Below are 27217 nucleotides of genomic sequence, written 5' to 3'. Positions count from 1 at the left end.
AAGTTAAGAAAGTCATCTTTTAGGATATGGTTTCATTAAATTTGATGTTAAACAGAAAGCATCACTGGCGATAAATACAGGTAAGGTAACACAACATTTAAAAATGAAATGAGTGAAAATCTGCTTTCATTTAATCCACAGAACACATTTCAACCTGCTGCCCATTTGATCTGGCGGATCTATGAGCCAATTCCAATTTGAAGCATTCAACTTTTTTGTGTGCAGGTTTGCAAAGATAAGAGTCATGTCAAAGCTATCTTGACCTTGATTAAGGTATCTTATGAAATAGCTGATAAACGCAAATCAGGCAGTTCCCTCAAGTTTGCTTTATCTTTCCCCCCTGCAAATTTTAATATCTTGCATGCATAGCAAAATCACATTTTATCAACTGTGACACAGAGAGGCACATTATCTTTAAAGCTGTACTACAGCTTGAAGATGCAAAACACAGTTCTTATCTGTGTGCTATGTTTAAATAAACTTACATGCATTTTCTATATGGTTTTTAAAGAGTGGCATGTCAAATGCCAAGGCCCTGGCACTCTGAAACACTTCACATTAAAGATTCTGTTTCCATGGTGAGCAATGGTGGGATGTACAAAATATAACAGAAGGACTAAGAATGCTTTATAAGAAGTTTTATATTTATGTAATGTTTCATGACTGTATCCATGCAGCTTTGAATACAAAGGATCGATATGTAAGTTTTGGGTGTGCTTTTTAATTTCAACATTTTTGTATGATTGGCTATATAGTGTGACAAGGAACAAGGAAAACATATTTCATTAGAATTTCATTATTTCATTAAGTGCTAGGGGTATAATTTCTCTTTAAAACACATTATTTTAAACTTATTTTTACTTTCACATGCGCTAACGATCTGTACCAATGCTGTCTCCAGAATTGTTTTTCCGTGTGTAGTATAAAAGCAGCACCTACAGCTGGGCGTCCGATGGTGAGACCATGAATCACACAGAATAGTCCCTAACCATGCAATTTTATTAATGATTAGATAATTATGGGAACAATTCACTAAAATGTAAAATTTACCATTTTCTTTTTTTTCTATATCTAAAGCCCATAAAATCTAACTAAATGATAATTTACCTTTTTAATAGTATATGCATAAAATATTTTTGTAGTAACTTCTGAAAATTGCAGTAACACTTTCCTGGCTGTGTATCTTTTAAAAATGCAGTTCTAGATGGGTAAGAGCAGCTTGCAGCAATATCATAGCACTAGGTGTAATGTTTATGTGATAAACAACAATACCAACAATTAACTGGAAACATGTGTCCAATAGCAGCTGCCTGCAGCATGTTTGCAATAGCAAGTGTTTTCAGTTCTGAGAGCTAACACCTAAAGAGAAGGTATCACAAAATTAAGAGACAATCTTAGGTGACAGGTGCCACTTGCCTATATCAACCTAACTAAACAATATCACACCACAAAAGGCCAAGCATCACTAGGTATTCTAAAGTAAAGCCATAGGTACCATATTGTATTAGTAAATATCTTACTTGTCGACTTTAAATAACTCTCCTCCGAAAGGCCAAATGGCAAGGACAAAAGGAAGTGGAGCTACAAATCACGTTATTTTAGCAGTGAATTTGCACAACTGAGACCCCCATCCCACCACTTTGCTAGGACGTAGGTGTGATGCAGAAGCAAGCACTGCTCTCTCGGATGTCTGAGAGGTTAGCAAAGTATATATGGTTTGGCCTAATGTTTTGAATATAAGCTACTTGATTGAAAGTGCATTTATCCTTTAATCCAACAGTGTACCAAATGAAAGCATTAACTTGCATAATTAGTCTTGCAAGGTGCAAATTACACTCAAGTTTTATTGTTTGAAGAGCTGAGGGGAATTAGAAAATGATTAAAATGTCAACTGGACACTTCCATACTCCTTTGAAAGCCCCTTTCACATTGCAAGTAACTCAGTCAAAACTTGCAATGAACCAAAGAAATTTTAGTCTTGTCTTAGAAAGATAAAAGATGATTGGTTACAGTTGTTCTGTGAAACTTTTTCACTTAAATTCAATGTTGGTAAATGAGACATATTGTTCTGAATTAATCAAATTCCTTGTCAGCAGTAATGTATTCATTTTATACTATACTATTTTACTTACTAATTTGTTAGCATTGCACATAAAAAGAGAAGAGAAATAGAGCATTTCCATTTTAATTCTCTTTGCTTTTAGTAATGTACAGCTCAATACAACTTCGCTTTTAAACAAATCATCATGGACCTTCCTAGAAAAAAAAAATTTAGTTTCTATAACAGTGGTGAACAACAGGCAGTCTGCAGAGCCTTTACCTGCAGCCGCTGCCCCTGATTTGCTTCATTCTCTACTTTGTTATAAAGTAGAGAATATGTCTGAATGGAAGCAACTGGTTTCAGTGTCATGTGACCACCTTTGCACACTGCAGGGAGGCACTGCACATGCGGCTCTTATCGGTTAGCAATCACTGTTCTAGATTCCTGTAAGTCAGTATAATAAACATATGTATTACATGTACAAATTAATGTATATTGTATGGAATTTTAAGTAGGGTTACTTACATGTTAAATCTTATTTTTTACTTTATTGTCCATCATTTAAAACATTAGCTTTAGATTATTTTGTTTAGTCAAAATTTTGTATTTTTGTATTTGATAAGTACTAATGAGCATCACATAAGAACATACACACTATAAAAGAAACAGCACTAATTGCATCTACTACCCTTTCAACTAATAAACAAACAAACCAATGTTTAAAAGTGGTATTTTTGTAAGTTTCTCACTATAAAGGCTATTATACATGTGTGATTATATATTTGAAAAAGCCAGAAAATGCTTGCAATGTCCTGTTTTAAGAAATATATACTTAATAATAGGGCACATATTTGTATGGGAACCCCATATTTTTATACGATACTGCCACTGCTTTGGTTTTTAACTTTATTTCTTTAAATGGTTTGGAAGTGTCTTGCTGTGAAGTTACAATATTGAAAAGCTTCCATATCAACTTGTTTGCCACCCCCCCACCTCCAGTAATCATGTGAGAGGTACAAAATGCAACAAGCCTTCAGTACATACTATTTACAATGTAACTATTACTTTACACACCATCATAATACATGACTAAAATATTACCTGCCTTCATCTTAGCACCCATTTTTATTTTTTTATTTAACTCTTCTTGGGCTAAAAGGACAGAACATTTATTTTCTACTAGCTTCGTGCAATTAGTGTGCATAGCCCGTCTTCAGGTGACTGTAAGAGCTGCTCATGTGCATGCATTACAGCACAGTAATGGGGGAAAAGGCATGCTATATCATGGACACATTTGTAAAGATTGATAACAGGCAAGGTTAACTTCAGTTTTCGCACAGGCTGTAGGAGAGAAGGCTTTGTATTGGCGTTTACTTTGATTTATGAAAAGGTTGCTGCATAAAAGAAGACATCACATCCAATAGACATAGGTGGCGTTAGCTCTATGGAACACAGCCTTAAGAATAGCAAACACTAACAGCAGTTATTCTCATAACAAGTATTAATGCTGACCTTATTTTTATGGTTTCATTGCAAGACTGTTAAACACCATGTAATGAAATCAGGAAAGCTACACAATAGTATATCTAGATTTTACATTGCCAAGTGTTTACATCCAATATAATCCATTTCTTGATCAGCTTTAAGCTGGTCTTTCACTGCTTGTGCTCACATTTGTGATGTCAGCAGGAATTTCCCTGGGTGTAGGTAAGGGCTGGATTCTGCTGCCTGTGAGCAATTTCATTCTGAGGAGACACGTTACTTGGTTAACAATAACAGAATCTGCAAATGTACTTAAGGGGAAATAATAATGAGTTTGGATATTGGATATATAATAAATATATATATATATATATATATATATATATATATATATATATATATATATATATATATATATATATACACATACATACACCACACACACACACACACACACACACACACACACACACAGTGCTTTTTTTGTAAGAAAAAAAAGGTGCCGGAACTCACATCACGTAGTCAATCACTGTACACACACCCACACACGTCATTTGTGTAGCGAAACATAACGATTGCTGCCCTCAGTAAGCGCTCAGTGCGTGACCACTCGACCAATCACAAGCTGAGCAGCGCCACAAGCCGAGCAGTGCCATCACAACCAGCGCAAACGATGTACACATGCATCGGACTCGACACACAAGCAACCCGCATGCACCGTTTTAATGATTTTGCCGCCGAACTCCTACGCTCAACAGGGTGATTTAAGTCCATGTGGACCAAACATCAAACGTTCAAAAGTTACTTTTAAAACTTGAAAAACCTGTAGAAAAAAAAGGTACTGGAACTCAGTTCCGGGAGTTCTATGACAAAAAAAGCACTGCATACATATATACATACATAGGGACTGTAATGACAGTCCCTGTTGGTTTAATGGTCGCTGCAAAAGCAGCGATAACAGCTTCCACTCTTCTTGGAAGGCTTTCCACAAGATGTTGGAGTGTTTCTATGGGAATTTGTGTCCATTCATTCTGTAGAGGATTTATGAGGTCTGGCACGGACGTTGGACGGGAAGGCCTGGCTCGCAATTTCTTTCCAGTTCATCCCAAAGGTGTTCAATGGGGTTGAGGTGGGGGCTCTGTGCGGGCCAGTCAAGTTCCTTATTTGTTTATTAGTTTACTATGTCTGTCCTCAATTGTAAAGCGTTACGGAATATGTTGGCACTATATAAATAAATGATGATGATGATAGTGTGAATATTCAAAATCCTCCAATGCATTTCGTCCCGTAGGTTGGACTTTCTTTTTTCACTATTAGACCATGCATGTGGGATTCTAACCTTCATACACAACTAATGCTGATCTATATTTACATTTTAGTGTGACCCAGTTGAGGAAGGAGATCACAAACACTACCTACAGTTATATTTAATAGTTTACGCCATTCAGTTGATCGATTTAAGTAACACCAGTATATGAAAATCCTAGTGGAATCTGCTAATTCTGCATTAATGCGCATACAAATGCAAACATAGTAGCAGCAGAATACGTCCAGAAAACAAAGAAGGTAACGAGAATGCACTCAAGTACTGACACTCTGCTCTGATCACTTTGTCTGCTGGAAAAACAGGTTAGGAAAGGGTAGCAGCACTGACCTTCCTTTTTTGGCTTGGTTGTGGTGAGGAAAATCAAGATTCGTCAGACTAAGAAATATTTTACCAATTTTCAACTATCCAGTTTTGGCAAGCCTGTGCCCACAGTATCCTGTTCTTACCCGACAAAAGTGCAACCTGGTGTAATCTTCTGACACTGTAGCCAATCCACTTCAAGGTTTACAGTGCCATGTATTCAAAGATGCTCTTCTGCATACCACAGCTGTAATGTATGGATATTTGAGACACTGTCACTTTGTCTGCTTGAACCAGTCTGGCCATTCTCCCCTGACCTCTCTCATTAATAAGCCATTTTTGGCCAAAGAACTGACACTCACTGGATGTTTTTTCTGTGTACCACTCTCTGTAGTCTAGAGACTATTGTGCTTGAAAATCCCAGGAGATCAGCAGTTTCTGATATCCTCAAACCACCCGATCTAACAACAACAATCATTCAAAGTAACTTAGATCACATTTCTTCCACATTCCAGTGTTTGGTTTGAGCAGCAACTGAAACTATTGACCATGTCTGCATGCTTTTATGCATTAAGTTACGGCCACCTAATTAACTGATATTTACATTAACAAGCAATAAGTGTCCCTAATTATCTGTTCACTGAGTACATACACCCCATAGTCTTAATAAAAATAGAAAATAATTAGAATTAGGAAAATACATGCATACTGGTGAATGAAACATACGCTAAAATAACCCAAAATTTGACCTATAAACTACAGGTCTATGGCCTTGATAGTTAGGTAATCAATGTAGGCAGCTGACACAGTTTCAGCTGGCATCAAAGGTAGAGTTGTTGCTAATAACTGCTGCTTTAATGGACTGTATCATACAGCTTAAATATAGAGGGGGATTCAAAGCACAGCTGTACTGCTACCAGAGAATCACTTACACTAAATGCTTTTCTGAGAACACACAACTAAACTTATCCTGCAAACTGATAATATGTAGTAGAACACGTATTAGAATTATACAAAAGTGCCCCCATATATTTCTTAATCTGTTTCTGTTTTCCATTGTGTCAATTACCATGTTATTAAATGTTATTTGTGAGGCTACAATATTGTGTTTGATTTTAATTTGTAATTATTGGTGAAAAATTAATGATTTTCCATTTTAAAACTCAGGTCATCTTTCAAGACCACCTCATATCAGGGTAAAAAAAAACAACTATATTATGAAGACAACTAAAAAGTATAATATTTTCAGTGATGTGGTGTTTAGAACACAGAGACATTTAGAGCAAGTGATGTGGCCACTAACAGATCTAGCACACAAGTTTGTCCAAATTAACAACAAAAAGTTTATAGATAAACTGTGCATGATAAACGGAAACAAAAAACATGAGCGCTGCAATATCTTTAATCAAGCTTCTGTACTTGTCAGCCAGAGAAAAGTAGAGATTCTAGGACCAATCCAACTGAACATGTCCCTTATAATAATAATGCTAAACATAATTTAAGTTGATCAATGAGGGTCTGTTTTGTTTCAACAAAAGGGTGAAAAACAAGAAAATGACATGGCCATCTCTATTGAATACACCTCCATGCCCTCTGTCCATAGGGAAAATTGGGTAATAAGTTTGGACAAACCCATTAATGAAAAGTGGTCCTTGGTATTCCTGTATAATAAAAAAAAGATCCAAAAGACCCATGGCCATTATAAAGAAGTGATACCTTACATACTAATCCCCCATTACAGGTTAATAGGATGTGATGGGCAATTCAGTAGAGTAACACATTTTTATGTACATTTTAAAGTAAATAATTAGCAACTATTACTTAATTAGCAGCAGGACCAATAAGTGTTTACAGAGGCATATCAGCTGTTATTATCCCTTAGTATGGAACACCAACAACTCCTATCCCTGCTCTTAACACTACACTGCAGTATAATTGTTCTTTGTCAGATTGCTGTTTAGTGAACTACACCTTTATGGGATTTTCTGTGAACAGCAAAGTATAATAGTACAAGTATCTAGCCTCTTATGGAGAGGACACTAGAAATTGCACTTTGCAAAGATTAAAGGGGACTTGTTTGGTAAGTTCAGGTTTTGCATAGCCTGCATCAAAAGAGAAAAACAATTCCCATTACCCCATTCACATGAAAGAAGCTCTGAGGCTCGGGCACTTAGCATGATAATCAGGCTATTTTGCATGCTAATAGACCCTGCTAGCATTTTAAAACAGCCTAGGCAGAATACTTATGACCACTGCTGTCTGTGTGTTCATCATTCCCTCACTTGGGAGGAGCAGAAACATACAATTGTTTGGTATGATATCAGCAGACTGAGCATGCCATCTCTCTTACCTGGACAAAGTGGGAAAGGTAAGGGGATTTTTTCTGCTACAGGCTGACAGTCGTAAATGATAGAACCATGTTAGTGAGATAACAGGTCCACTTTAACTGATAAAAAAAAAGGTAGGAAAAGTTTGAGAAACATGAACATAACGGTTTGCAAGCTCAACATTTGTATGTGTGTGTGTGTGTGTGTGTAAATCAGCGTTACTAAATCTTGAAAATATTTTTGTACTGACACTTTCTGTCATTTTAAAATGTATTAAAGTAGTATCATCTAGAGGGGACTAAAAAGAAGAAAAGAGGACATACTGAAATTTAAAACCACTGGAAAGATGAATCTTATGTGTAATCTCCTCATGGGTAATAAAAAACTTGGCTAATTTATTTACTGTCAGTAAATATGCTGACGGTTGGCAACCATTGCAGGAATGCTTTTAGAGATTCTTTTCTATGGTGCAGCTTGCATGTTAGAGAATTGTACTGGAAGTTTGAGCAGACAGTTGACATAATAACTTCTGAACAGCATTCATTTAATTGTGCCATATCCTATCAGAGCCAGCAGGTGGCTGTGGAGATCTTTATGTACCTACTTACAATATATAAAACTTCCAAGATTTTCAAAAAGTAAAATTGATAATTATGTTAAGTTTAGCAATCTGACTGAAGGCATGTGAATGTTAAAGGTTTCATATTCTCCATAGTTCTATGCATTCCTTTTAAAAGCGCTATGAAAATAGATTGTATTTTTTTTTCTTCAATTGCCTTTTAGGTAGAATGCTTATTTATTTTAAATAGATAGTATTTTGCTTGACTATCTATATTTTATTATTATTGTATTACCCTACATGGTAGAGCATCAACATTTCTATTTTTTTTAAATTATTATTTCAAGCTAAATTCCATCTTCGTTTTTAGAAAAGAGTAGATCAGGTTGATGAGTTTAGTGTAAGATAAAATACAATACATGTATTACCATAACGTTGCTCACATGAGCAGGATTTTGTCTTCTGTACACAGATGTGAAATGACAAATTGAATATAGTTGGACACAACAATCAGATTGCAAAGCGCTGCAAAGACTTCTTATCCCACACAAAAGCATCTGCATCCTAGTCACTGTCTGATGACAGACACACTAAACTTAACTACACCACGCCATGGTCATCTATGCCTATTAGCACTCTTAGTGGCATTTTCTTACAACATGTGCACAATGGTTCAGAAACCATTCAGGTTTAGTAAGAGATCATTTAAAGCCTGAACATCTGGATAACAATGTGGAGGTACCGGGAGAATCAGAACATGACCCACATTAGCTGGTAAGATACTGGTTGGGCAAGGGGTATTGGTTCATCTGCAATATGCGACTGGCAGTATCTCATTGCAATATAGGCCTGTCAATAGGAGATATCTAATGACATATAGAAAGGATATTAAAGTGTGCAAATGACAAAAATTGGTACATATTTGTTCAAGATATTGCTTGCAAGTGTGGTTTTCACTTGAAAATATGTGGCTTGTAATAATGGGGACTGGCTTGCAACATACAGTCAATAAACCCTTCAATATATATCTAGCAGTGAAGGGTTTGTGTACAATATACAGTGCTGTGCAGACGTTTTAGTAAGAATGCTTTCAAAAATAGAAGTGTTAATAGTTTATCTTTTATCAATTAACAAAATGCAAAGTGAATGAACAGAAGATAAATCTAATCAATATTTGGTGTGACCACCCTTTGCCTTCAAAACAGCATCAATTTTTCTAGATACACTTGCACACAGTTTTTGAAAAAATTCGGCAGGGAGGTTATTCCAAACATCTTAAAAAACTAACCACAGATCTTCTGTGGATGTATGCTTGCTCAAATCCTTCTGTCTCTTCATGTAATCCCAGACAGACTCTCTATGTTGAGATCAGGGCTCTGTGGAGGCCATATCATCCCTTCCAGGACTCCTTGTTCTTCTTAAAGAAGAAGATAGATAGTTTTTTGCACAGTACTGTATGTCTGTCTGGTGGTAAGGGCTAGTTGTTGGATAAGCAAATGGAGGTCATTTGCTGAGAAGGGGAATGGCATTTATTTTGTAGAAGAATTATGTAATTATTAAGCAAAATGTGCTATATCATGCTGTCCCTTTATTGTATGTGTCCTATAAAATAAAACGCACAAAAATTGGCTTGGCACACACATTGCCCATAATCACTGCCAAACGTTTTGTTCACAAATTCTGGCGACACATTTCAAAAATGAAACATCAGTCCTCCGCTGACCAGATTTTCCATTTTGTTAGATATAATCAGACTTTTGTTGGTACAGAAAGGCCTCACAGATGTTACAGTGCCAGCTCACTGACATAAAATGAATGGTCATTTTTGTTTGTTTTAATATATTCTGCAAACTACGAAATAGTAGTATAGTATCCATCATGTGTTGCTGATTGCTGCTCTACAGTAAATAGCTGTATTGCTGATCTAAAATCATTAAAAATACAGATACTGAAAATTTTTTGAGCAGATGACAAGTGATATCTCACATATGCTTTGTCTTAACAACCATTGATACCATCTATAAAATATAAATGTCTTTGTTACGGGTCCTGAATATATAACAACACTAGTAGTGCTTCGATTGCAAGAGATGAATCCACATTTATCTAGTTTAAATGCACATATTAATATTTCATGCACTGTGTTTGTTACACTGCATTCTTAATGGGCTGTATTGATCAAAACACAACAGCTAAATGTCTCTACTGCTGTAGGGAAAATTGAAACTATTTTATTTTGGAAAGAATTGTGTTGAGATTGGCCTCTGCCTCTTGGGATTTTGTTGTTGTTGCATATCCAAATAAGGGATAAACGGAATTTCAGAAGATGGATTTGTTTCTTGAAGACTACATTACTATTTGTTGTCTATTTATTTTCTGTGTTCTGACTAAAAAAAAAAGCATTAATTGGGGGAATTTAATAGCTAGAATGGTGTATTTATAGCAAGGCTCGACAAATTCTGGTGTGCCAGGTAAACATAGTGCCTAAAAAAAATAAATTAGACCATGAAGCTTAAATTGTTGGAAGTCAAGCCTTGAATGGGTCAGAACATTTTTCCTTCTCCTTCGCGCACAGCGTATACATGGCAGCTATATGCTCTGACGTTTAACGCAGACATCTAATTGATGCCTCAGAATGCTGTGCGCATGGCCTGGCATTTTGGAGCACCAAACTTAAACTTGTTTGACTTAGCGGGCTCAGCGGTGGCATTGAAGTGCTCAGAGGGGAACTGATGTTCAACTCTGAATAAATGCTGAGGGGCAGCTCAGTGGTGAGGTTTTAACAATAAAGTTAATGATGACACAGTAGGTTAACCAGGGAGAGGTAAAAATGATGCACAATGGAGGAGTTCATTATGATTGATGTTGGGTTAATAATGATGGAGGGAGGAGGAGTTAAAAAGAAGGATTGGATGGACTGATTATGATAAGAGTTAATGATGACTTTGTTGGTGGGGGGCTAACTATTAAGATTATAATGATGAAGGGGAGATAAGGGGGCAGGATATTGACAAGAGTGACAGTATGGCGATAGTGATGAAGGAGACATGTTGAAAGAAAATAGACTTGAGGGGAGCGGGATACAGGAGTGAGATAAAGAAGAGGATTGAGTTAGGGCAAGAGAAGGGTTATGCTGTGGAAAGAAATACCATCCCTAACCAAGAGATGTGAGGATACTGAAAATAGGGACATGCGAAAGAAGAATGTGCCCTAAACTATTGATGCAAAGGACACAGATTTATTGATTGAGAGAGCTACAGCCCTGCAGCCCCAAACAGCCCTTGATCAAAGCCGCAGAGACATTATTCTCCATATGTATTTTTACAGTATTAAGTAAGAACATGCAGGTGATGAGGAATGTTTTCTCTGATAACTACTCTAATGTACATGGCAAACAAAACAATGACCTTTCCCCTGTCACTATCAAGAAATAAAGAGTCCTCTTGAAAGATAACGGCTCTTTAAAACTGCATTGCCATAAAATATAGGGTGATGATTTCCATTCAGAAACCATCGGTTTTCATTTTAAGAAAACGGCCGCTTTAAAAAAAAATGACAGGAGAATCGGCGTTTCATCGGAACAGCAGTTTAATAAATATACCCTTATGACTCCTATGTCATATGTAAACTTCTCCAAGGCAACCATCTTTCTTGCACCCCATAGTTTGCTTACTAGATCACACCTGGATTACGTTTACAAGGCCCTAGTGATTTTGCAGTGAGGAAAGTGCTCTGTCCATTCCTTTTACTAAGTAAGTTCACCTTTTCTTCAAGGGCTAAAAACAGCTAGACTGCTATAAAATTGATACAGATGATTCAGATGGCCTACCTGCCCTTTACTACAAGAAATTTAGTGACACTGTCTGTTAAACTTATGGCTCTGTTGAATTTGATCCTTGAGGGAGCCTCCTTTGATGTTGCACGCTCTCTTTTCCAAAAAAGGCCAAGAATGCCATTATTGCCAAAGGTCCTTCTCTCTGTAGAAGCTATAGCCTTATTTCTTTGCTCAATGCATACTTAAAGATCTTGGCTAAAACTCTTGATACCAGGGTCAATAACATCCTACCTTTCTCATATAACCTGATCAGGTCAGTTTTGTTCTCAACCACCTATCTGCCACCCATGCCAGACTTGTCGACCAAATCCAACATATTAACATGCCTAAATGCCTCTGACTATCATTAGATGCCAAAAAGATGTTTGATCGGATTTGCTTGCCCTTCATGATGAGTGTGTTATTGGGCTATGAATGCCTGTAGGGCAGAAATCTTATTTTATTTTATATTCCCACACAGGCTTCATCATCATCAACATTTATTTATATAGCGCCAGTAAATTCCGTAGCGCTTTACAATTGGGAACAAACATTAATAAGACAATACTGGGTAATACAAACAGACAGAGCTTAAAAAAACAAAGCCCAAAAACAAAAACTCCTAGACATTTTCTTTTCTTTAGAAAATAATTATGCAATTTGTCTGGAAAAAGCTCCAGCCTGTATCCTACAAAGATCAGTGAAAGCGTTTGCCATAGAGAAAGTTGCAATTTCTGCAAATATCACTATGCTGTCCGTCTTTTGCAGTGCATCTAGTGGCACTCCCCTACTGGCCTGAGGTTGTACATGGACAGAGTCAGCAGTCCTAATGAACACTCACCCACACGCCTTTACTCTGTATGCACTAGGGAACTGCTTTCACTTGCACTCACCATATAATCCACTTTTTCCTGACCATTTGCCCCCATTGCAATTGGAAGTATAATGCCAGACTGTATGCTCTGGTCCCTCTCTGGGGTATTCCAACCTTCCATACATCTCTCTTCCCTAGCATAATTAAGACTTAGACTAAAGCAAATTTAAGCTACCTAAATGCCTTTAGAAAACTGGGTAGATTCACATACAAATCTTCTTCAGGCATCTCATGGGTTTTCTATAACACAGTTATACCAATATATGACATCAGGCACATCTACCTTACATCTACTGATTACCTCTCTATTAGACTCTTTACAGTACTCTCCTATCTTTACAGGATGACATGTGTTCAAAATGGAAACTGATCTAAAAGAAACACTGGAAATAGATGAACAATATGTTTTTGAGAGAATTTGGCCAAAAGGAGTCCTTACTGTACATTGGCAAGGCTGTCCAAAACCCAACTCTTGTGGATAAAGATAAGAAACGTGATAAAGTATAGGTAGGTGTAAGTTCAAGAATAGCGCAAGTCTGGATAGGCCCAATCGTGTGCCCACTATCTGGACAAGCACAGAGCAATTTCATGCACTATACACTAAGCAAATTGGCATACATCCCACTCCACATCAGCCACTTTATGTATATGGGCATTATATGGAAATGGGTGAAGTATGAAACTTAAATAGGCTATAATCACAATCAGTCATAATTTTTCTGAAATAAAAAAATAATGAGCAGCTAAAATTAAGCTTCACTAACACATTGATTAGTGTAGTTTTAAGGGACAATGCATGGGGAATACTTATATTGTTACATTTTTGCTGACAATCTTTACGCTAATTTGTTTGGATCGTTATATCATTGCAAAACAGTGAAATATTCCTTAAGAGGAGCTTATGCTAGTCATACATACTGCCATCCCTTCACTAAGCCCATTTTGGCCAAATTCAGTAGATCTCTGGTTTGTGGTAGGTCCATGACACCATCCACAGACTGATGTGATCAACCAACAGGTTTTTTTTTGTATGCAAAATCATTATCTAATTATTTGTTGACTGACCAGAATGACCCTAATGGTTGTTTGTAGGTCACACATAGAAAGGTCAGGTAAATTTGAACACCCCTCTTGCATATGTTACAATGTAGTTAAAACTTACTTGAACCCAGATGTGTAGTAAAGGTCTTTATGAATAACTATGTTTCAGGAAAAAAACATCTATTCCACTTGTATTATAACTGGACAACTGCTGTAATTGCATTAAATCAGTTTGAAAGTAGGAAAGTAATATTACTCTAGAACATTTAAATTTTTATTAAGGCTAAACTAAATTCCTCACGTCTTTGAGGCACAGGCATTAAAAGGCTGAAATAGAAGATTTGTTATTCAGCAGGCAGAAGGCTTCATTGCTCCGAGATGAAGGGACAAATATTTAAACATCTACAGGTGTTTGTCTTGGCAAGCTCTGAGCATATGGCACATTAGTTTAATCTGCAATCCAATACAGTTGCACATGAATTAAAAGCTCTTGAAATAGACTTGCCTCATCCTCTCTCACTCAAATTCTTTAACCATCATAATCAATAATAGGCTGTGCTTTGTCATGGCTAAGAGGAACATATGAATGCATGTGCACAGCTGCTCGATAAGTAGCTCTGAAGGGTACAGGAGGATTTCAGTTCTAATATTCCAAACCAAGAAAGACACAAATATACATGTGTACATTAAATATTAGGGCACTGCTGTCCTAAAGGGAGTTTGTTCAGTCACAGACTAGTGGAATAATCAACTACAACTTTAATTCCATCAAAAATGTAAGGGCACATGTGTAGGTGAGGGCAGTGTGACCAAAGCATATCACGCTCTTACTTTTATATCCATGTTCTATACCTGATTGCTGACCATATTGACAGCACAGATAAGCCCTAGAGAACAGAGATAGTCTCAGGTTTGTAATGTATCCACTCTTGTAGAACATATACCATATTTCTGAACAGTAACATGTAAATGAAAACACATCTATACCAAAACAAATTAATTTTCATATATGAAGCATGAAGGTAAAATGTAACTCTACTTTCCACTGCAAATCAAAAAAGTTGCTCTATATAGGAAAGCTATTAATAACATTCATAAATACACTATATGGCCACACCCGTTAATTATTGAATTGAGGTGTTTCAATCAGACCCGTTGCCAGAGGTGTATAAAATCAAGCACCTAGCCATGCAGTCTCCATTTGCAAACATTTGTGATACTAAATGGGTCGTTCTGAAGAGCTCAGTGACTTCAAGCATGGTACTGTGATAGGATGCCACCTTTGCAATAAGATGGTTCGTGAAACTTCATCCCTGCTGGATATTCCACGATAAACTGTGATTTTATTAGAAAGTGGAAGTATTTAAGAATAACCAACTCAGCCACGAAGCGGAAGACCAAGTAAAATCACAGAACGAGGTCAATGACTGATAAGGTACATGGTGTTTAAAAGTCGCCAACGCTCTGCTGATTCCATAGCTGAAGAGTTCCGAACTTACACTCGCATTAATGTAATCACAAAAACTGTGCGGCGCAAGCTTAATGGAATGTGATTCCGTGGCCGAGCAGCTGCATGCAAGCCTCACATCACCAAGACCAATGCCAAGCATCGGATGAAGTGGTATAAAGCACACCGACACTGGACTGTGGAGAAGTGGAAATGTGTTCTCTGTAGTGACGAATCTCGCTGCTCTGTTTGACAGTCAGATAGGCGAGTCTGGTTTGGCGTATTCCAGGAGAATGTTACCTGCCTGACTGCATTATGCCAACTGTGAAGTTTAGTGGAGGAAGGATAATGTTATAGAGCTGTTTTTCAGGTTTTGGGCTAGGCCCTTTATCGCCAGTGAAGGGCAATCTTTATGCTCCAGCATACCAAGTCATTTTGGACAATGCTATCCTTTTAACTTTGAGGCAACCGTTTCGGGAATGCCTTTTTTAATTCCAACATGACTGTGTACCAGTGCACAAAGTAAGAACTAAGACATGGTTTGATGAGTTCAGTGTGGAAGAACTTGACTGGCCCCCACAGAGCCCTCATCTCAACCTCATCGAACACCTTTGGGATGAACTGGAATGGAGATTACGAGCCAGGCCTTCTTGTACAACATCAGTGCCTGACCTCATAAATGCTCTACAAAATGAATGGACACAAATTCCCATAGAAACATTCTAACATCTTGTGGAAAGAAGAGTGGAAGCTGTTATTGCTGCAAAAGGGGGACAAACTCCATATTAAGATTAATGTATTTAAATGCGCTGTCATTACAATCCCTGTTGGTGTAATGGTCACGCGTCGGAATACTTTTGTCCATATAGTGTATATTGCCTAATATTGTGTAGGTCCCCTTCTGCTGCCAAAACAGCTCTGAACCATCGAAGCATGGACTCCACAAGACCTCTGAAGGTATCTGGTACCAAGACGTTAGTAGCAGATCTGTTAAGACCTGTGGGTTGAAAGGAGGTGGGGCTACCATGGCTTGGACTTTTCCATCACATCCTACAGGTGCTCTATCGGATTGAGATCTGGGGAATTTTGAAGCCAAGTCTACAGCTTGAACTTTTTGTCATGTTCCTGAAACCATTCCTGAACAATTTTTGCAGAGCAGGAAAAGAACTGAAAGAGGTCCCTGCCATCAGCAATTACCGTTGCCACGAAGAGGTGCACTTGATCTGCAACAATGTTTCGGTAGGTGGTAAGTTTCAAAATAACTTTTACACGAATGCCAGGACCCAAGGTTTCCCAGCAGATCATTGCCCAGAGCATCACACTGCCTCTGCCAGCTTGCCTTCTTTCCATAGTGTATCCTGGTACCATCTCTTCTCCAGATAAATGTCACACACGCATCCAGCTGTCCACATGATTAAAAATAAAATGTGATTCTTCAGACAAGGCTACCTTCATCCATTGCTCCATGGTCCAGTTCTGGCGTTCACGTGTCAACTGAAGGCACTTTCTACAGTACACAGGGGTCAGCATGGGCACTCTGACCGAACTGTGACTATGCAGCAAGCGGTGATGTACTGTGTGTTTGGACACAATTCCTTCATAGCCAGCATTAACTTTTTCAGCAATTTGTTTTACAGTAGCTCTTCTGTGGCACTGGACTAGATAGGCTAGCCTTCGCTCCCCACACGCATCAATGAGCCTTGAACATCCATGACCCTGACACTGTTTTATCGGTTGCCCTTCCTTGAATCACTTTTGGTGGGTACTAACCACTGTATACCGGAAAACCCCACAAGACCTGCAGTTTCGGAAATGCTCTGACCTAGTCGTCTAGCAATCACAATTTGGCCCTTGTCAAAGGGGCTCACATCCTTACGCTTGTCCATTTTTCTTGCTTTCAAAACATCAACTATAGGAACTGCCTGTTCACTTGCTGCCTAATATATTCCACCCTTTGACAGGTGTCATTTCAATGAGATAATCAATGTGTTTTACTGACCTGCTGTATTAGTCTTCTGACTGCTGATTGAGCTACTGTTGTTGACCCTTGGCTTGCTCTGGACCCTGATCATATAATGATTGCCCTGACTTTAGCTTAGTCTCTAGATCTCCCTTTGCTGCCAGCCCTGACTCTTTTGGTCTGTCCTAATTTACTCTCCACGCCACGGACCCCTGATCTTGGACTGTTACTCAACGGGCCATCCTCCTACCACCTGTGCTTCAGTCGCCACACATAAGCTCCTACTACTTAGAGTTAAAACCTGGGGGCATCCGAGTACCTGTGAGCAAGACTTACTCTATGGGAAAAGTTGCTGCTATAAACGAAGACCTCTACTGCCAGTTCTAGGAGTGTATGTTTCTCACACACACACACACACACTATAATATATATATATATATATATATATATATATATATATATATATATATATTTCTACATACATGTACATACACACATTTATAAACCATTTCAGGCTGAGCAGAGCCTACAGCCACAACACTAGATCAAAAATCTAAAATTGTGCTCTAACTTTTATATACACATTTGGGAATACTATCAGTAACTCTAGATGACTCGCATTACAGATTTACTGATCCTTTAAAAAGAAAAGTGTTCTGCTCTGATTGGACGGTGGTCGAAGGTAAAAACGCAATCAAATCCTTGAAAAAGAATAAAACCCTGATGGATTTACAAACGGCTTTTATTCCTCCTTCCAATCAGAGCTGATCCCCACCCTGACCAAAATAGTTCAATCATGCAACTAGGAACAACTCTATGGCTAAGGAAAATGTTAGAGGCCCAAAAAATTACAATTCCAAAATCTGGTGAGGACTCGACTGTTTCAGAACCATTGTCCAATAGTCTTGTTAAACTCTGACATCAAAAATTTTGCCAGAATAATTGTTAATATGTGTAATTCGATTCACCCCCTTCTAATTAATCAAGATTAGGTGGAATTTGTGCTAGGCAAAAGAGAGCTAGACAATACAAGATAGTGCTCAATGTAGATGAACACATCTTCACAAGAACTGAATCAATAGTATTGGTTTCCTTGGATGCGGAAAAAGCCTTTAACAGGCTACATTGAAAGTTTTTATCCAAGGTCTTCACCAGGTTTTGATTTAAGGGCTTCTTTCTACTTGTTGTCCTCATGCTGTACAAAAACACCTCAGCTCGTATTTTAAACAATGGGTTCCTTTTCCTTAAACCTTGACACATAAAATGGGACCAGACAAGGATGTTTCCTGTCCCCACAAATATTCGCACTGGCCATGAAGCAGTTAACAGAGAAAATCCAGACCACTGCCTCAGTTACAGACGTTTGGAACAGCACATCTTAAATCTTGTTTATTTGCAGATGATGTTCTGCTCTTTATCACTGCCTGGACACCTAGCTACATGCCCTTCGTCGTTTTCTCCAATAGCACTCAGAAGCCTCATATTACAAACTGAACACTAATAAAACTGAAGCCATAGCTTTTTAAATTGTTCAGGAGCCATTACAGGCACTAAATTTGCATACGAATACAACTGGCAAACCAATTATTTGAAATATTTGAGAGTACATATCCCTTTAGATCCCGCTGGTATAATAGATTGAAACTACTTGAAACTTCAGAAACAATTTGAATCACTCTCTAAATCATGGGCTAACTATATGGTCTCGTGGCTGGGTCAATTCGCACCCATCAAAAGGATACTCCTCCACAAAATGTTGTACCTTTTTTGATCCCTTCCTTACATATTTCCCCCAGAGCTGTTACACCAATTATATAAAATTTTGACCTCTCTTATATGGAGGGGAAACAGAAATTCACTAGAAATTGTGTCAGTTCTATATTGAAAGGTGGACTGGCCGCATCTAAACACTTTTACCTGTGGTTAGATATCAAGGATTTGGCAGCCGCAAAGATGGAAGATATCAATTTGTTAGATATAACGCTCTCTCTTCAGACATAGGACAGGAGAGGAGAAAGATCCAGGGGTGCTTGAATAACAGGCCGATATGAAACGGAATTAAGGACACTCTAAATACTGCATCGGGTACCTTAATGGGGAGGGCCTGCAACAGGTAGAGGAGTTTAATAATCAAGTTCATCTTGAAAGCGATAATCCTCCCCAGCCACAAAATTATATATCTCTTCCAGGTGAGGAGGTCCTGTTTAATTCTGGTGTTCTGGTCAGGGGAAGTTATCTGGGTAGAAACAGTTATAGTGAGAGGAAATATATATCCCGAGGTGTTTAATCCTGTGTTTTTGCCTATTCAATACAAATGTTCATTGGATAGTGGCCTTCAGCAAGGGAGGGGGGGGGGGGGAGCATGAAGCAACATGGGCTTAGATTTCGAAAAGATGAATCTATAGCCAGACAGGGTGCCATATGCCTCTGTGAGCTAATAAAAGGGTGGTGAGGATATCTGGGGGTGTGAGGAAGAGAAGGACATCATCAGCAAATAGGGAATTCTCGGGGCCCCACCCCCAACTTCGCGCACAGTGCCAGATTGCCTAACTGTCGCATCCAGTGGCTCAATAACAAGGGCAACCACCAGGGTGATAAGGGGCAACCCTGTCTTGTTCCATTGGAGAGGAAGAACAAGTCAGAGAGGGAACCGTTAATCAGAAACCTGGCCGAGGGGGGACGCCCAGATATCCGGCCAAATGCTATTTGTAAGCCAAGGGTCCATCACCTTCTCTTCCCTTTTACCACATCCCATTATTATAGCGAAGATTTTCCAGTACAGCACCTTAAAGAAGGTTGCTCACTGGCATTGCTCTTGTGTTAAAAAAGGCGCAAATGCAACCACAACATTTGGAAAGTTGTATTTTGTCTTCCTGGTTGCAGATTTAAAAGTGGTTTACTTTGGAAATCCTAACAACAAATAGTTAATGACTGGTGATGGCTGACATGCATTCCAGTTAAAAAGAGAAAAGCCACTTGGCATGTTTATTAAATGGTGGTTTATTAAGAAACTGTAAGGACAGTAAAGCTGTAACACTACAGGTTTTTCAAACAATTATGGCGCCAATCCATGACAAATGACTTTGGTCCGATATCACATTATATGCGCTCCTACAATCATTGTATAGTTTGATTTGATTTTATAAAACAGACTAAAAATCACTTTCAACTATGGAACAATGACGGGCAGATTCTGGAGTGTGTATGCACTCACGAACAGCACTGGAGGAAAACATAAACCTGATGTTTGTTTTCTGAAGGTGCTTCTCCCAACTATATGTTCCAAAAAACAGCAGTGGTCATGGTATGAGCTTTTGGTCTAGTTGTAATCATCCATTATCCCTACTATGTTCTGGCGGGATGCGGTCAAATGTAGGCAGATCTCGAGTATGCATAGTCACAATCTATTAAGCAGATGGTTATGACAGATAAAGAGCACAGATCTGAAGGTAAATCGTGTAGGTGTGTACACATAAATTTGCATTCTCATCAGGACTTTCAGTCGTTGGTAAAATCGTTACAGAAATCGCATCTGCAGTCATTTCTCTGTAGTGTGTACCCAGCTTTACTTCGCAAATAAGGAGTAAAGAAAGAGGACCGTCTTAGCAGCACAGGGGCGGATCTAGGAAATTGCTATACCCGGGGCGATGTAGGGGGGGCGATTTTGGCCCCGCCCCCTTTCCGACTTCTAAGGCTGCCGGCGGCTGCACAGTATGTGCAGGTCCGCTCGGCAGTTACAGTGTGCTGCCCCACTGCTCCGATTGTGTTTAAAACACAATCAGAGCAGCCGGGCAACACACTGTCACTGCTGAACGGACCTGCACAGAGGGGGGCGATCGCCCCCCCCCCCCCTGGATCCGCCACTGTAGCAGCATCATGTTAAAATGTCTCAATATTCACATATAACTACTCAAACTTAAGTGTGGACTTAATGTGGACAGTATTCAAATTTTGTCCTACAGACACACATGCTAAAATGGTTAAAGTTCCTTTAAGAAGACACTATGAAATGGATAAGAATCAGAAGAAATAAAACTCTGGACATGAAACTCTGCTTCGAGTTAAAATGAAAAAGATAAGGTAGCAGCATATATCATAATAAAAAGACAAGGATAAACAGTTACACTAAGTCCCTATATAATATCAGCAATGAAGAAAGGTGTCCCTTACTCTTCAAATAGAAGAGGTTAAGGGAAGTAGTCCCAACAATAATAATGAATACAAATATGTCTAGAAGATAAGGGGAGTAGTAGTCCTCTCAGGGCTGTGTAATAATAATAAATAATAATAATAAAAATAATAATAATAATAAGTGGATCTAATTATAAGATAAAGGTAAAAAAAGTAGTTTGATATCACTGGCTACAACGCAGTGCATAAATGCACCAATTCATGTGCCTGTCACACACACTCCTCTTGAGTGGATGCAGGACAGTGAAGCACCAAGCTATCACTGCTTAGAACAAAAGGAGGCTATATTGCAATAGACTCTGGCATGGGTATTTCTAAGGAGGACATGATTAGGATTTTATTTTGGGAACAAATTACTGATCATTGTTACTTTGTTACTATTTGGAGGATGTTGGACTCTTATTAATATTATTATTACCAAAGCATTGCAGTTACAGCAAAATCCAATCTATTTTATTGGAAAATATATACCCAGGAAGGTAAAAGAAAAATCTAACAACTAAATCATAAAATACACCTTTAAAGACAGAATAACTGTTGCTTAATTACTGTGATTATAGCAGAATAATAAAGCCATTATACTTTGACTTGGATGGCTGTGGGGAATACAATGTTACTTCAGCATCTGCTGTGTTTCCTGCTACCATCCCTTTAATTACAAAGGGGAAGAAAGCTAATACAAATGTAGAAATGTAATTAGTTTGTAAAAGCCCAAATCCTTGCCCCAAGCCATGTTCTTCCTGTAATATCACATTCTTTTCTTCTTGTGTAAACTTTTCATTATGAAGGAGACATCTTCATAATCTAATAAAAATGGTTATAATGCAACTCCTGGAAATATTATTCCAGTAGCATGTTTTAGTAATGTTCTTTTAATGCAATTTGCACTTTGCAGGAGCCCACTGAACTTGATCATTTAGAACATGATCAATGTGAATTAGTGCCTCACAGAGATAAAGCATTTGATCATTGGGAATTTGATCAATGTTTCTTGAGGCCAAGCACAGATAAGGCATTTATCAACTGTGTGCATAATCACAAGCTCATTTGCGCTAAGAGAAAGAGGTAATAAGCTTCTTTCAATGCATTTTACACAATTCAAATGTTGATTACATAATGAAAGTGACAAAGGCGCTAAAAATCTATTTGTCTATCAAGATTTTAATCTTTAACTCTTTTAAGAAAACAAAAAGTGATGCCATTGTTTCTTTCATTTGAAATTCCTAGAAACAATGAAATAATTACATTTACACAGAAAAATATGTGCTTATTTATATATAGTATACCGTATATACTCGTGTATAAGCCGAGTTTTTCAGCATACTTTTGTATGCTGAAAAAGGGCACTCGGCTTATACACGGGTGAACTTACCCGGTGTCCGGTCCCTCGGCTTCAACTTCTGCATATGCGTTCCAACACAGGAAGTTCGGCATTTGGAACGCAAACTTGCGTTCCAAATGCCGAACTTCCTGTTGTTGGAACGCATATGCGTTCCACTGCGGGGTGGATTTACAAGCCGTTCGATTACATCTTCTGGGTCTCCAGGTTTTGCCTTGATTTAAACAGCACCAGTACCTCTTCTACTTCTTAATGATGGTTCTGACAGGGTAAATTCCTAACTGGAAGCATTTTGCTATATTTGTATAGCTTTTCTCTGCCTTGTAACTCTGAGTTACCATTGTTTTGAAGTCCTCAGTCAGTTGCTTAGAAGAACTTGCATGCTTGTTGAGAGAAGGCATAATATCCTTATATATTTTCTGACTCTCTCTCTCTCTGATTTTATAATCATTTATGAATGTTCCTTGTCATCTAGCTAAAAATGATTTCATAGATTGAACCTATCATTTTTATTTAGGTTTTTAAATTAGCGCTCTTTTCCACCCTAGGCTTATACTCGAGTCAATAAGTTTTCCCAGTTTTATGTAGTAAAATTAGGTGCCTCGGCTTATATTCGGGTCGACTTATACTCGAGTATATACGGTATTTAAGTAATACAGGGCCACCACAAGGAGTCCAGGAGTGTTGGAAGCAAGATTTATGGAAACTTGGACAAACAGTGGAGATGCTATTTGATAAAAGTAGTTGAGGAATTTTAAGCAAGTACAATCTACAGAGTAGAGAGTAGAGTTGAGCTGCCTATAGTCAAGAATCCAATAGAAAGTTTCTAATACATCATAACGGACCATAACATTCTCTAAAGTGAGTACAACAATAAAATATAGCCTGGTCAGATATATATAGATCTCTCTCTCTTTCTCTCTATATATATATATATATATATATATATATATATATATATATATATATATATATATATATATATATGTGTGTGTGAAGAAGCACAGAGCTTAATTACAAGAACATACTGTAATATTCGTGAATCAGTCCGATACCCATTATGGATGTGACCTACATTTCTCAGAACTCCCCATCACTGATTGTTCAATATAGGGATACTGTTGCTAACAACCAAGCCCTCACTGGCAGTGTCAGGCATTTGCAACGAGCTCAGATTAGGGTTATTAACTCAACTCACACTGAACGATCAGGGCAGCAATCTGCAGTCTAATGACTCATACAATCCATAGTACCATCTTTATATGTTTGCTGACTGAAATTTGAAGAATATGCCAGTACTTTAATACATAACAGTAATTTGGGCATGTTCAATGATAATGTCTCTGAACTCATTCAGAAGCACTGGTTAGCTACATTTTCAAACTGCTGCCCACGTGAACAGCACATATATGTCTGCAAAGTCAGTGAATCGCCTGCCTTCAACATTTACTCCATGCTTTCCTTGCATCATCACTCCAATGGCAATACAGCATGAGGATTCTATTGAAAATTCTACTAATCTGCTTATGTGAACAAGAGTTTATCTGGGATGTACAAATTGTGAGAATCCAGCAATCCTAAACCTGATCAGTATGTTCCACAGCCTGCACTTTGTATCCTGACCACCAGTGTAGACTCTGCTGGATGGTTTTGTCCTTATTTAAAACTGCATATACTCTCTTGCTAGAAATCATCTTGTTTCCTTTTTTCACTATTAGAAGGATATCCTTTGGCAGCCATCTTTGCCAGACTTTCCCTTAGTCTCACGTTTCTGTGAATTTCCTGATTTATCCTTTGTTACTTTACCTTTGCTATGTTTAACAAACTTCTGTATGCGGCATGTCCAGCGTGATCAGAGCTACATCTCACAGTTTTTGTGCTTGCCTAATTGTACTCTCTACTATATCTATCAGATTGCCCAAGTCCTCCAGATTCCAGCCATCGAAGGTCACGACCATCTTGCCTGACATAGCACAAATAAAGCTAGTGCCCCATTAACAGATAGGTACGCATAGTGTAGCCCCAACCGTAAATGTTTGGTCAACCCTGTAGTACACAGATTCCAAATCAGGGTACATTTGTCAGTTGCCTTAATAGGCCTTGACTCTGTCAACATAATCTTGCAGTTGCAGGAGAAATGTCTTAAAAGAAGTTCAAATTATGCAATGGGAAGTTAGATGAACTATATTTTAAATTGAAACATAAAATAGGTGTCAAGCTTGTGACTGTTAAATTAATATAAAAAACTGTTCATAATTATGGTTTAGCTTTTTTATATTCTACAAATGTTGTGGTATAAAATTATAAATCTGTAAGATGTGTCAGTGAGGGTCTTAAAAACAAAAAATGTTGAGAACCATATTTTATTATATGCACATCGCTGACAAAGTGCACAAGTCAAGTCAGCATTTTCATACACAAATGAATGGTCTTACTTGAATCTTGCCTCCACATTGGTTGCAGCTGTCTGGTACTCCTCGGTGGTTACTTTATAAAACTGAGCACTCTGTGAAAAGAAAAACAAAACCAAGAATTAAAACATTACTTCCAATCATTTTTAACAACTTTAAAAGGCAAAATCTTCTTATGGTGGTTGTCCATAAGGAACAACAACTGCCACAAAGTTAACTGCAACAGGAAAATAAAGTTAAATTAATTTGTAACTGGGTTGTCCCTTTTTAATTTGTAACCTTTCCAACAGTTCCTGGTTCAGGGACTCATTTACGAGGGATAACAAAGCCAGGTTAGCTGTTAGCAATCTGAATGTCTGAAAAAGGAGCGGTGGTTCTAAAATACTACATTTATTATGTGTTTTGTGTAATGGTAAATGCTCAGCATGATTTCAAGGACTTGAGTACAAACATTGCTCACAGAAGAAAGAGGGCAGCAAACACTTTCACCAAAAGCAGGACTTCATTACTACTGAGGAAGCATTCTAAATTTGTATGTCACCAAAAATCTCAGAAGCACCAGTCATTGCTTTTTTTTAGAAGATGTTAACTTGAATTATAATAAGTGTAAATATATATATATATTTTATTCAGGAAAAGTTCAGCTAACCATTGGTACTCCATTTGTACGGAATTTCATATCTTGTGTAAAGTTATAATACAAGGTGGTCCATAAGTTTGGAAACACCCTTTTAAAACGGATAGGAGTAAGGAAATATTAATCCAGTGTCTACTGATATTATCTGGGTGTGATGGAAAACTTTTTAGGGTATGTGGCCAAAATGGGGGTCATTTTGAAGTTCACCACCTTGGATGCAACTAATTTTTTAAACGGGATGGTAGCCATGTGACATATCAAACAGATGCAGAATTTCATAATAAAAAACAAATGTTTTAACATAACTTTATTCATTCTCGAGTTTTAACTGAGATTTCTTTTGCAGGTTAATGACAATGGCACTAACAAAAAGTTTTAAAGTTTTCCACCACACCCAGATCATAGCAGTAGACACTGTATTAATATTTCCTTACTCATATCCATTTTAAAAGAGTGTTTCCACACTTATGGACCACCTTGTATTGTAAAATAAAGGCAACAATACATTATACTTCCTCCTGATTGTTAGTGTAATATGTGCAACAAATTAAATTAAGTACTTATTACGAATATGGATTTTAAAAACAGGTACCTCCTTGAGTAAACTCTAACACAGGTGCCCAGCAAAGCCCTCAAACAGAAAGAAAAAAAAAAAAAAAATCCAAAACAAGAAACTAAAATTACAAATCACTGCACTGCTTTCCCCATCATTACATTTTCCCAAAAAATTCTGCAGTGCAGAGAAATAGATATTTTTTTAAGAATTTAGGAATACATTGCTGAAATTTGGTGTCAAACAACGCAATTCTGACAATAATGATACAATCAAAACCCCCCACAAACAAACATTATTGCAAGTGAATACAATATCTCACATAAAAACATATGGAGAGGGGGTGTCATGGTATGAATTGTCCACCTTCTAATGTAACTGCTTAGTTGTACCAGAATAGTGTCAATATTTATATAATCAAACATAAAAAAAAACAAAAACCACCACAGCAAAACAATATATTTGGAAGTGTGGGAGGAGTGGATCATATTTTTTTTTTCACTTTTTTAGTAGTGGAATTATATTTACTTTTCAATACATTTTTATAGGTTTTTAAATATTCAGGGGTACAGAAAAGAAACAAGGGTGAAGGTTTTGTTTTGGGAGGAAAATGAAGCGAACAAATGTGTGGAATTACAAAGTCAAACATTGGAGGTAAAACATTTTAATCATACACAGATGCATACAATGCCTGGCAATACAGCCAATACAGGTCCTAGGTATATTAGACATTATTATTATTATTATTATCTTTGACTTATAAGGCGCCACAAAGGGTCCGCAGCGTCGTACATTACATATACAAAAAACAGAACCAAGACACAACATGATACACAAATACATACAAACACAGGTGACAGGGTAAAGCGAATCAGATTATATCTGACAGATAGAGAAAGGGATAGTAGAAATCA

At 37.6% G+C, this 27217-nt stretch overlaps 1 protein-coding gene across 2 annotated transcripts in view; it reads right to left on the bottom strand.

The window, feature by feature from the left end:
- Positions 1-27217, bottom strand: part of CHCHD3 (coiled-coil-helix-coiled-coil-helix domain containing 3) — a 177563-nt gene that overhangs the window by 9558 nt on the left and 140788 nt on the right. For both annotated transcript variants that reach the window (XM_075208547.1, XM_075208548.1), the window contains one exon: positions 25138-25208. In XM_075208547.1, the coding sequence (XP_075064648.1) occupies positions 25138-25208 (71 nt within the window). The remainder of the gene's footprint in view (positions 1-25137; positions 25209-27217) is intronic.

The sequence above is a fragment of the Mixophyes fleayi genome, chromosome 4 (assembly GCF_038048845.1).
Source record: "Mixophyes fleayi isolate aMixFle1 chromosome 4, aMixFle1.hap1, whole genome shotgun sequence".
Taxonomy (NCBI): Eukaryota; Metazoa; Chordata; class Amphibia; order Anura; family Limnodynastidae; genus Mixophyes; species Mixophyes fleayi.
The sequence above is the reverse complement of the archived record's forward strand: the minus strand, read 5'-3'. Positions and strand labels throughout refer to the sequence as shown.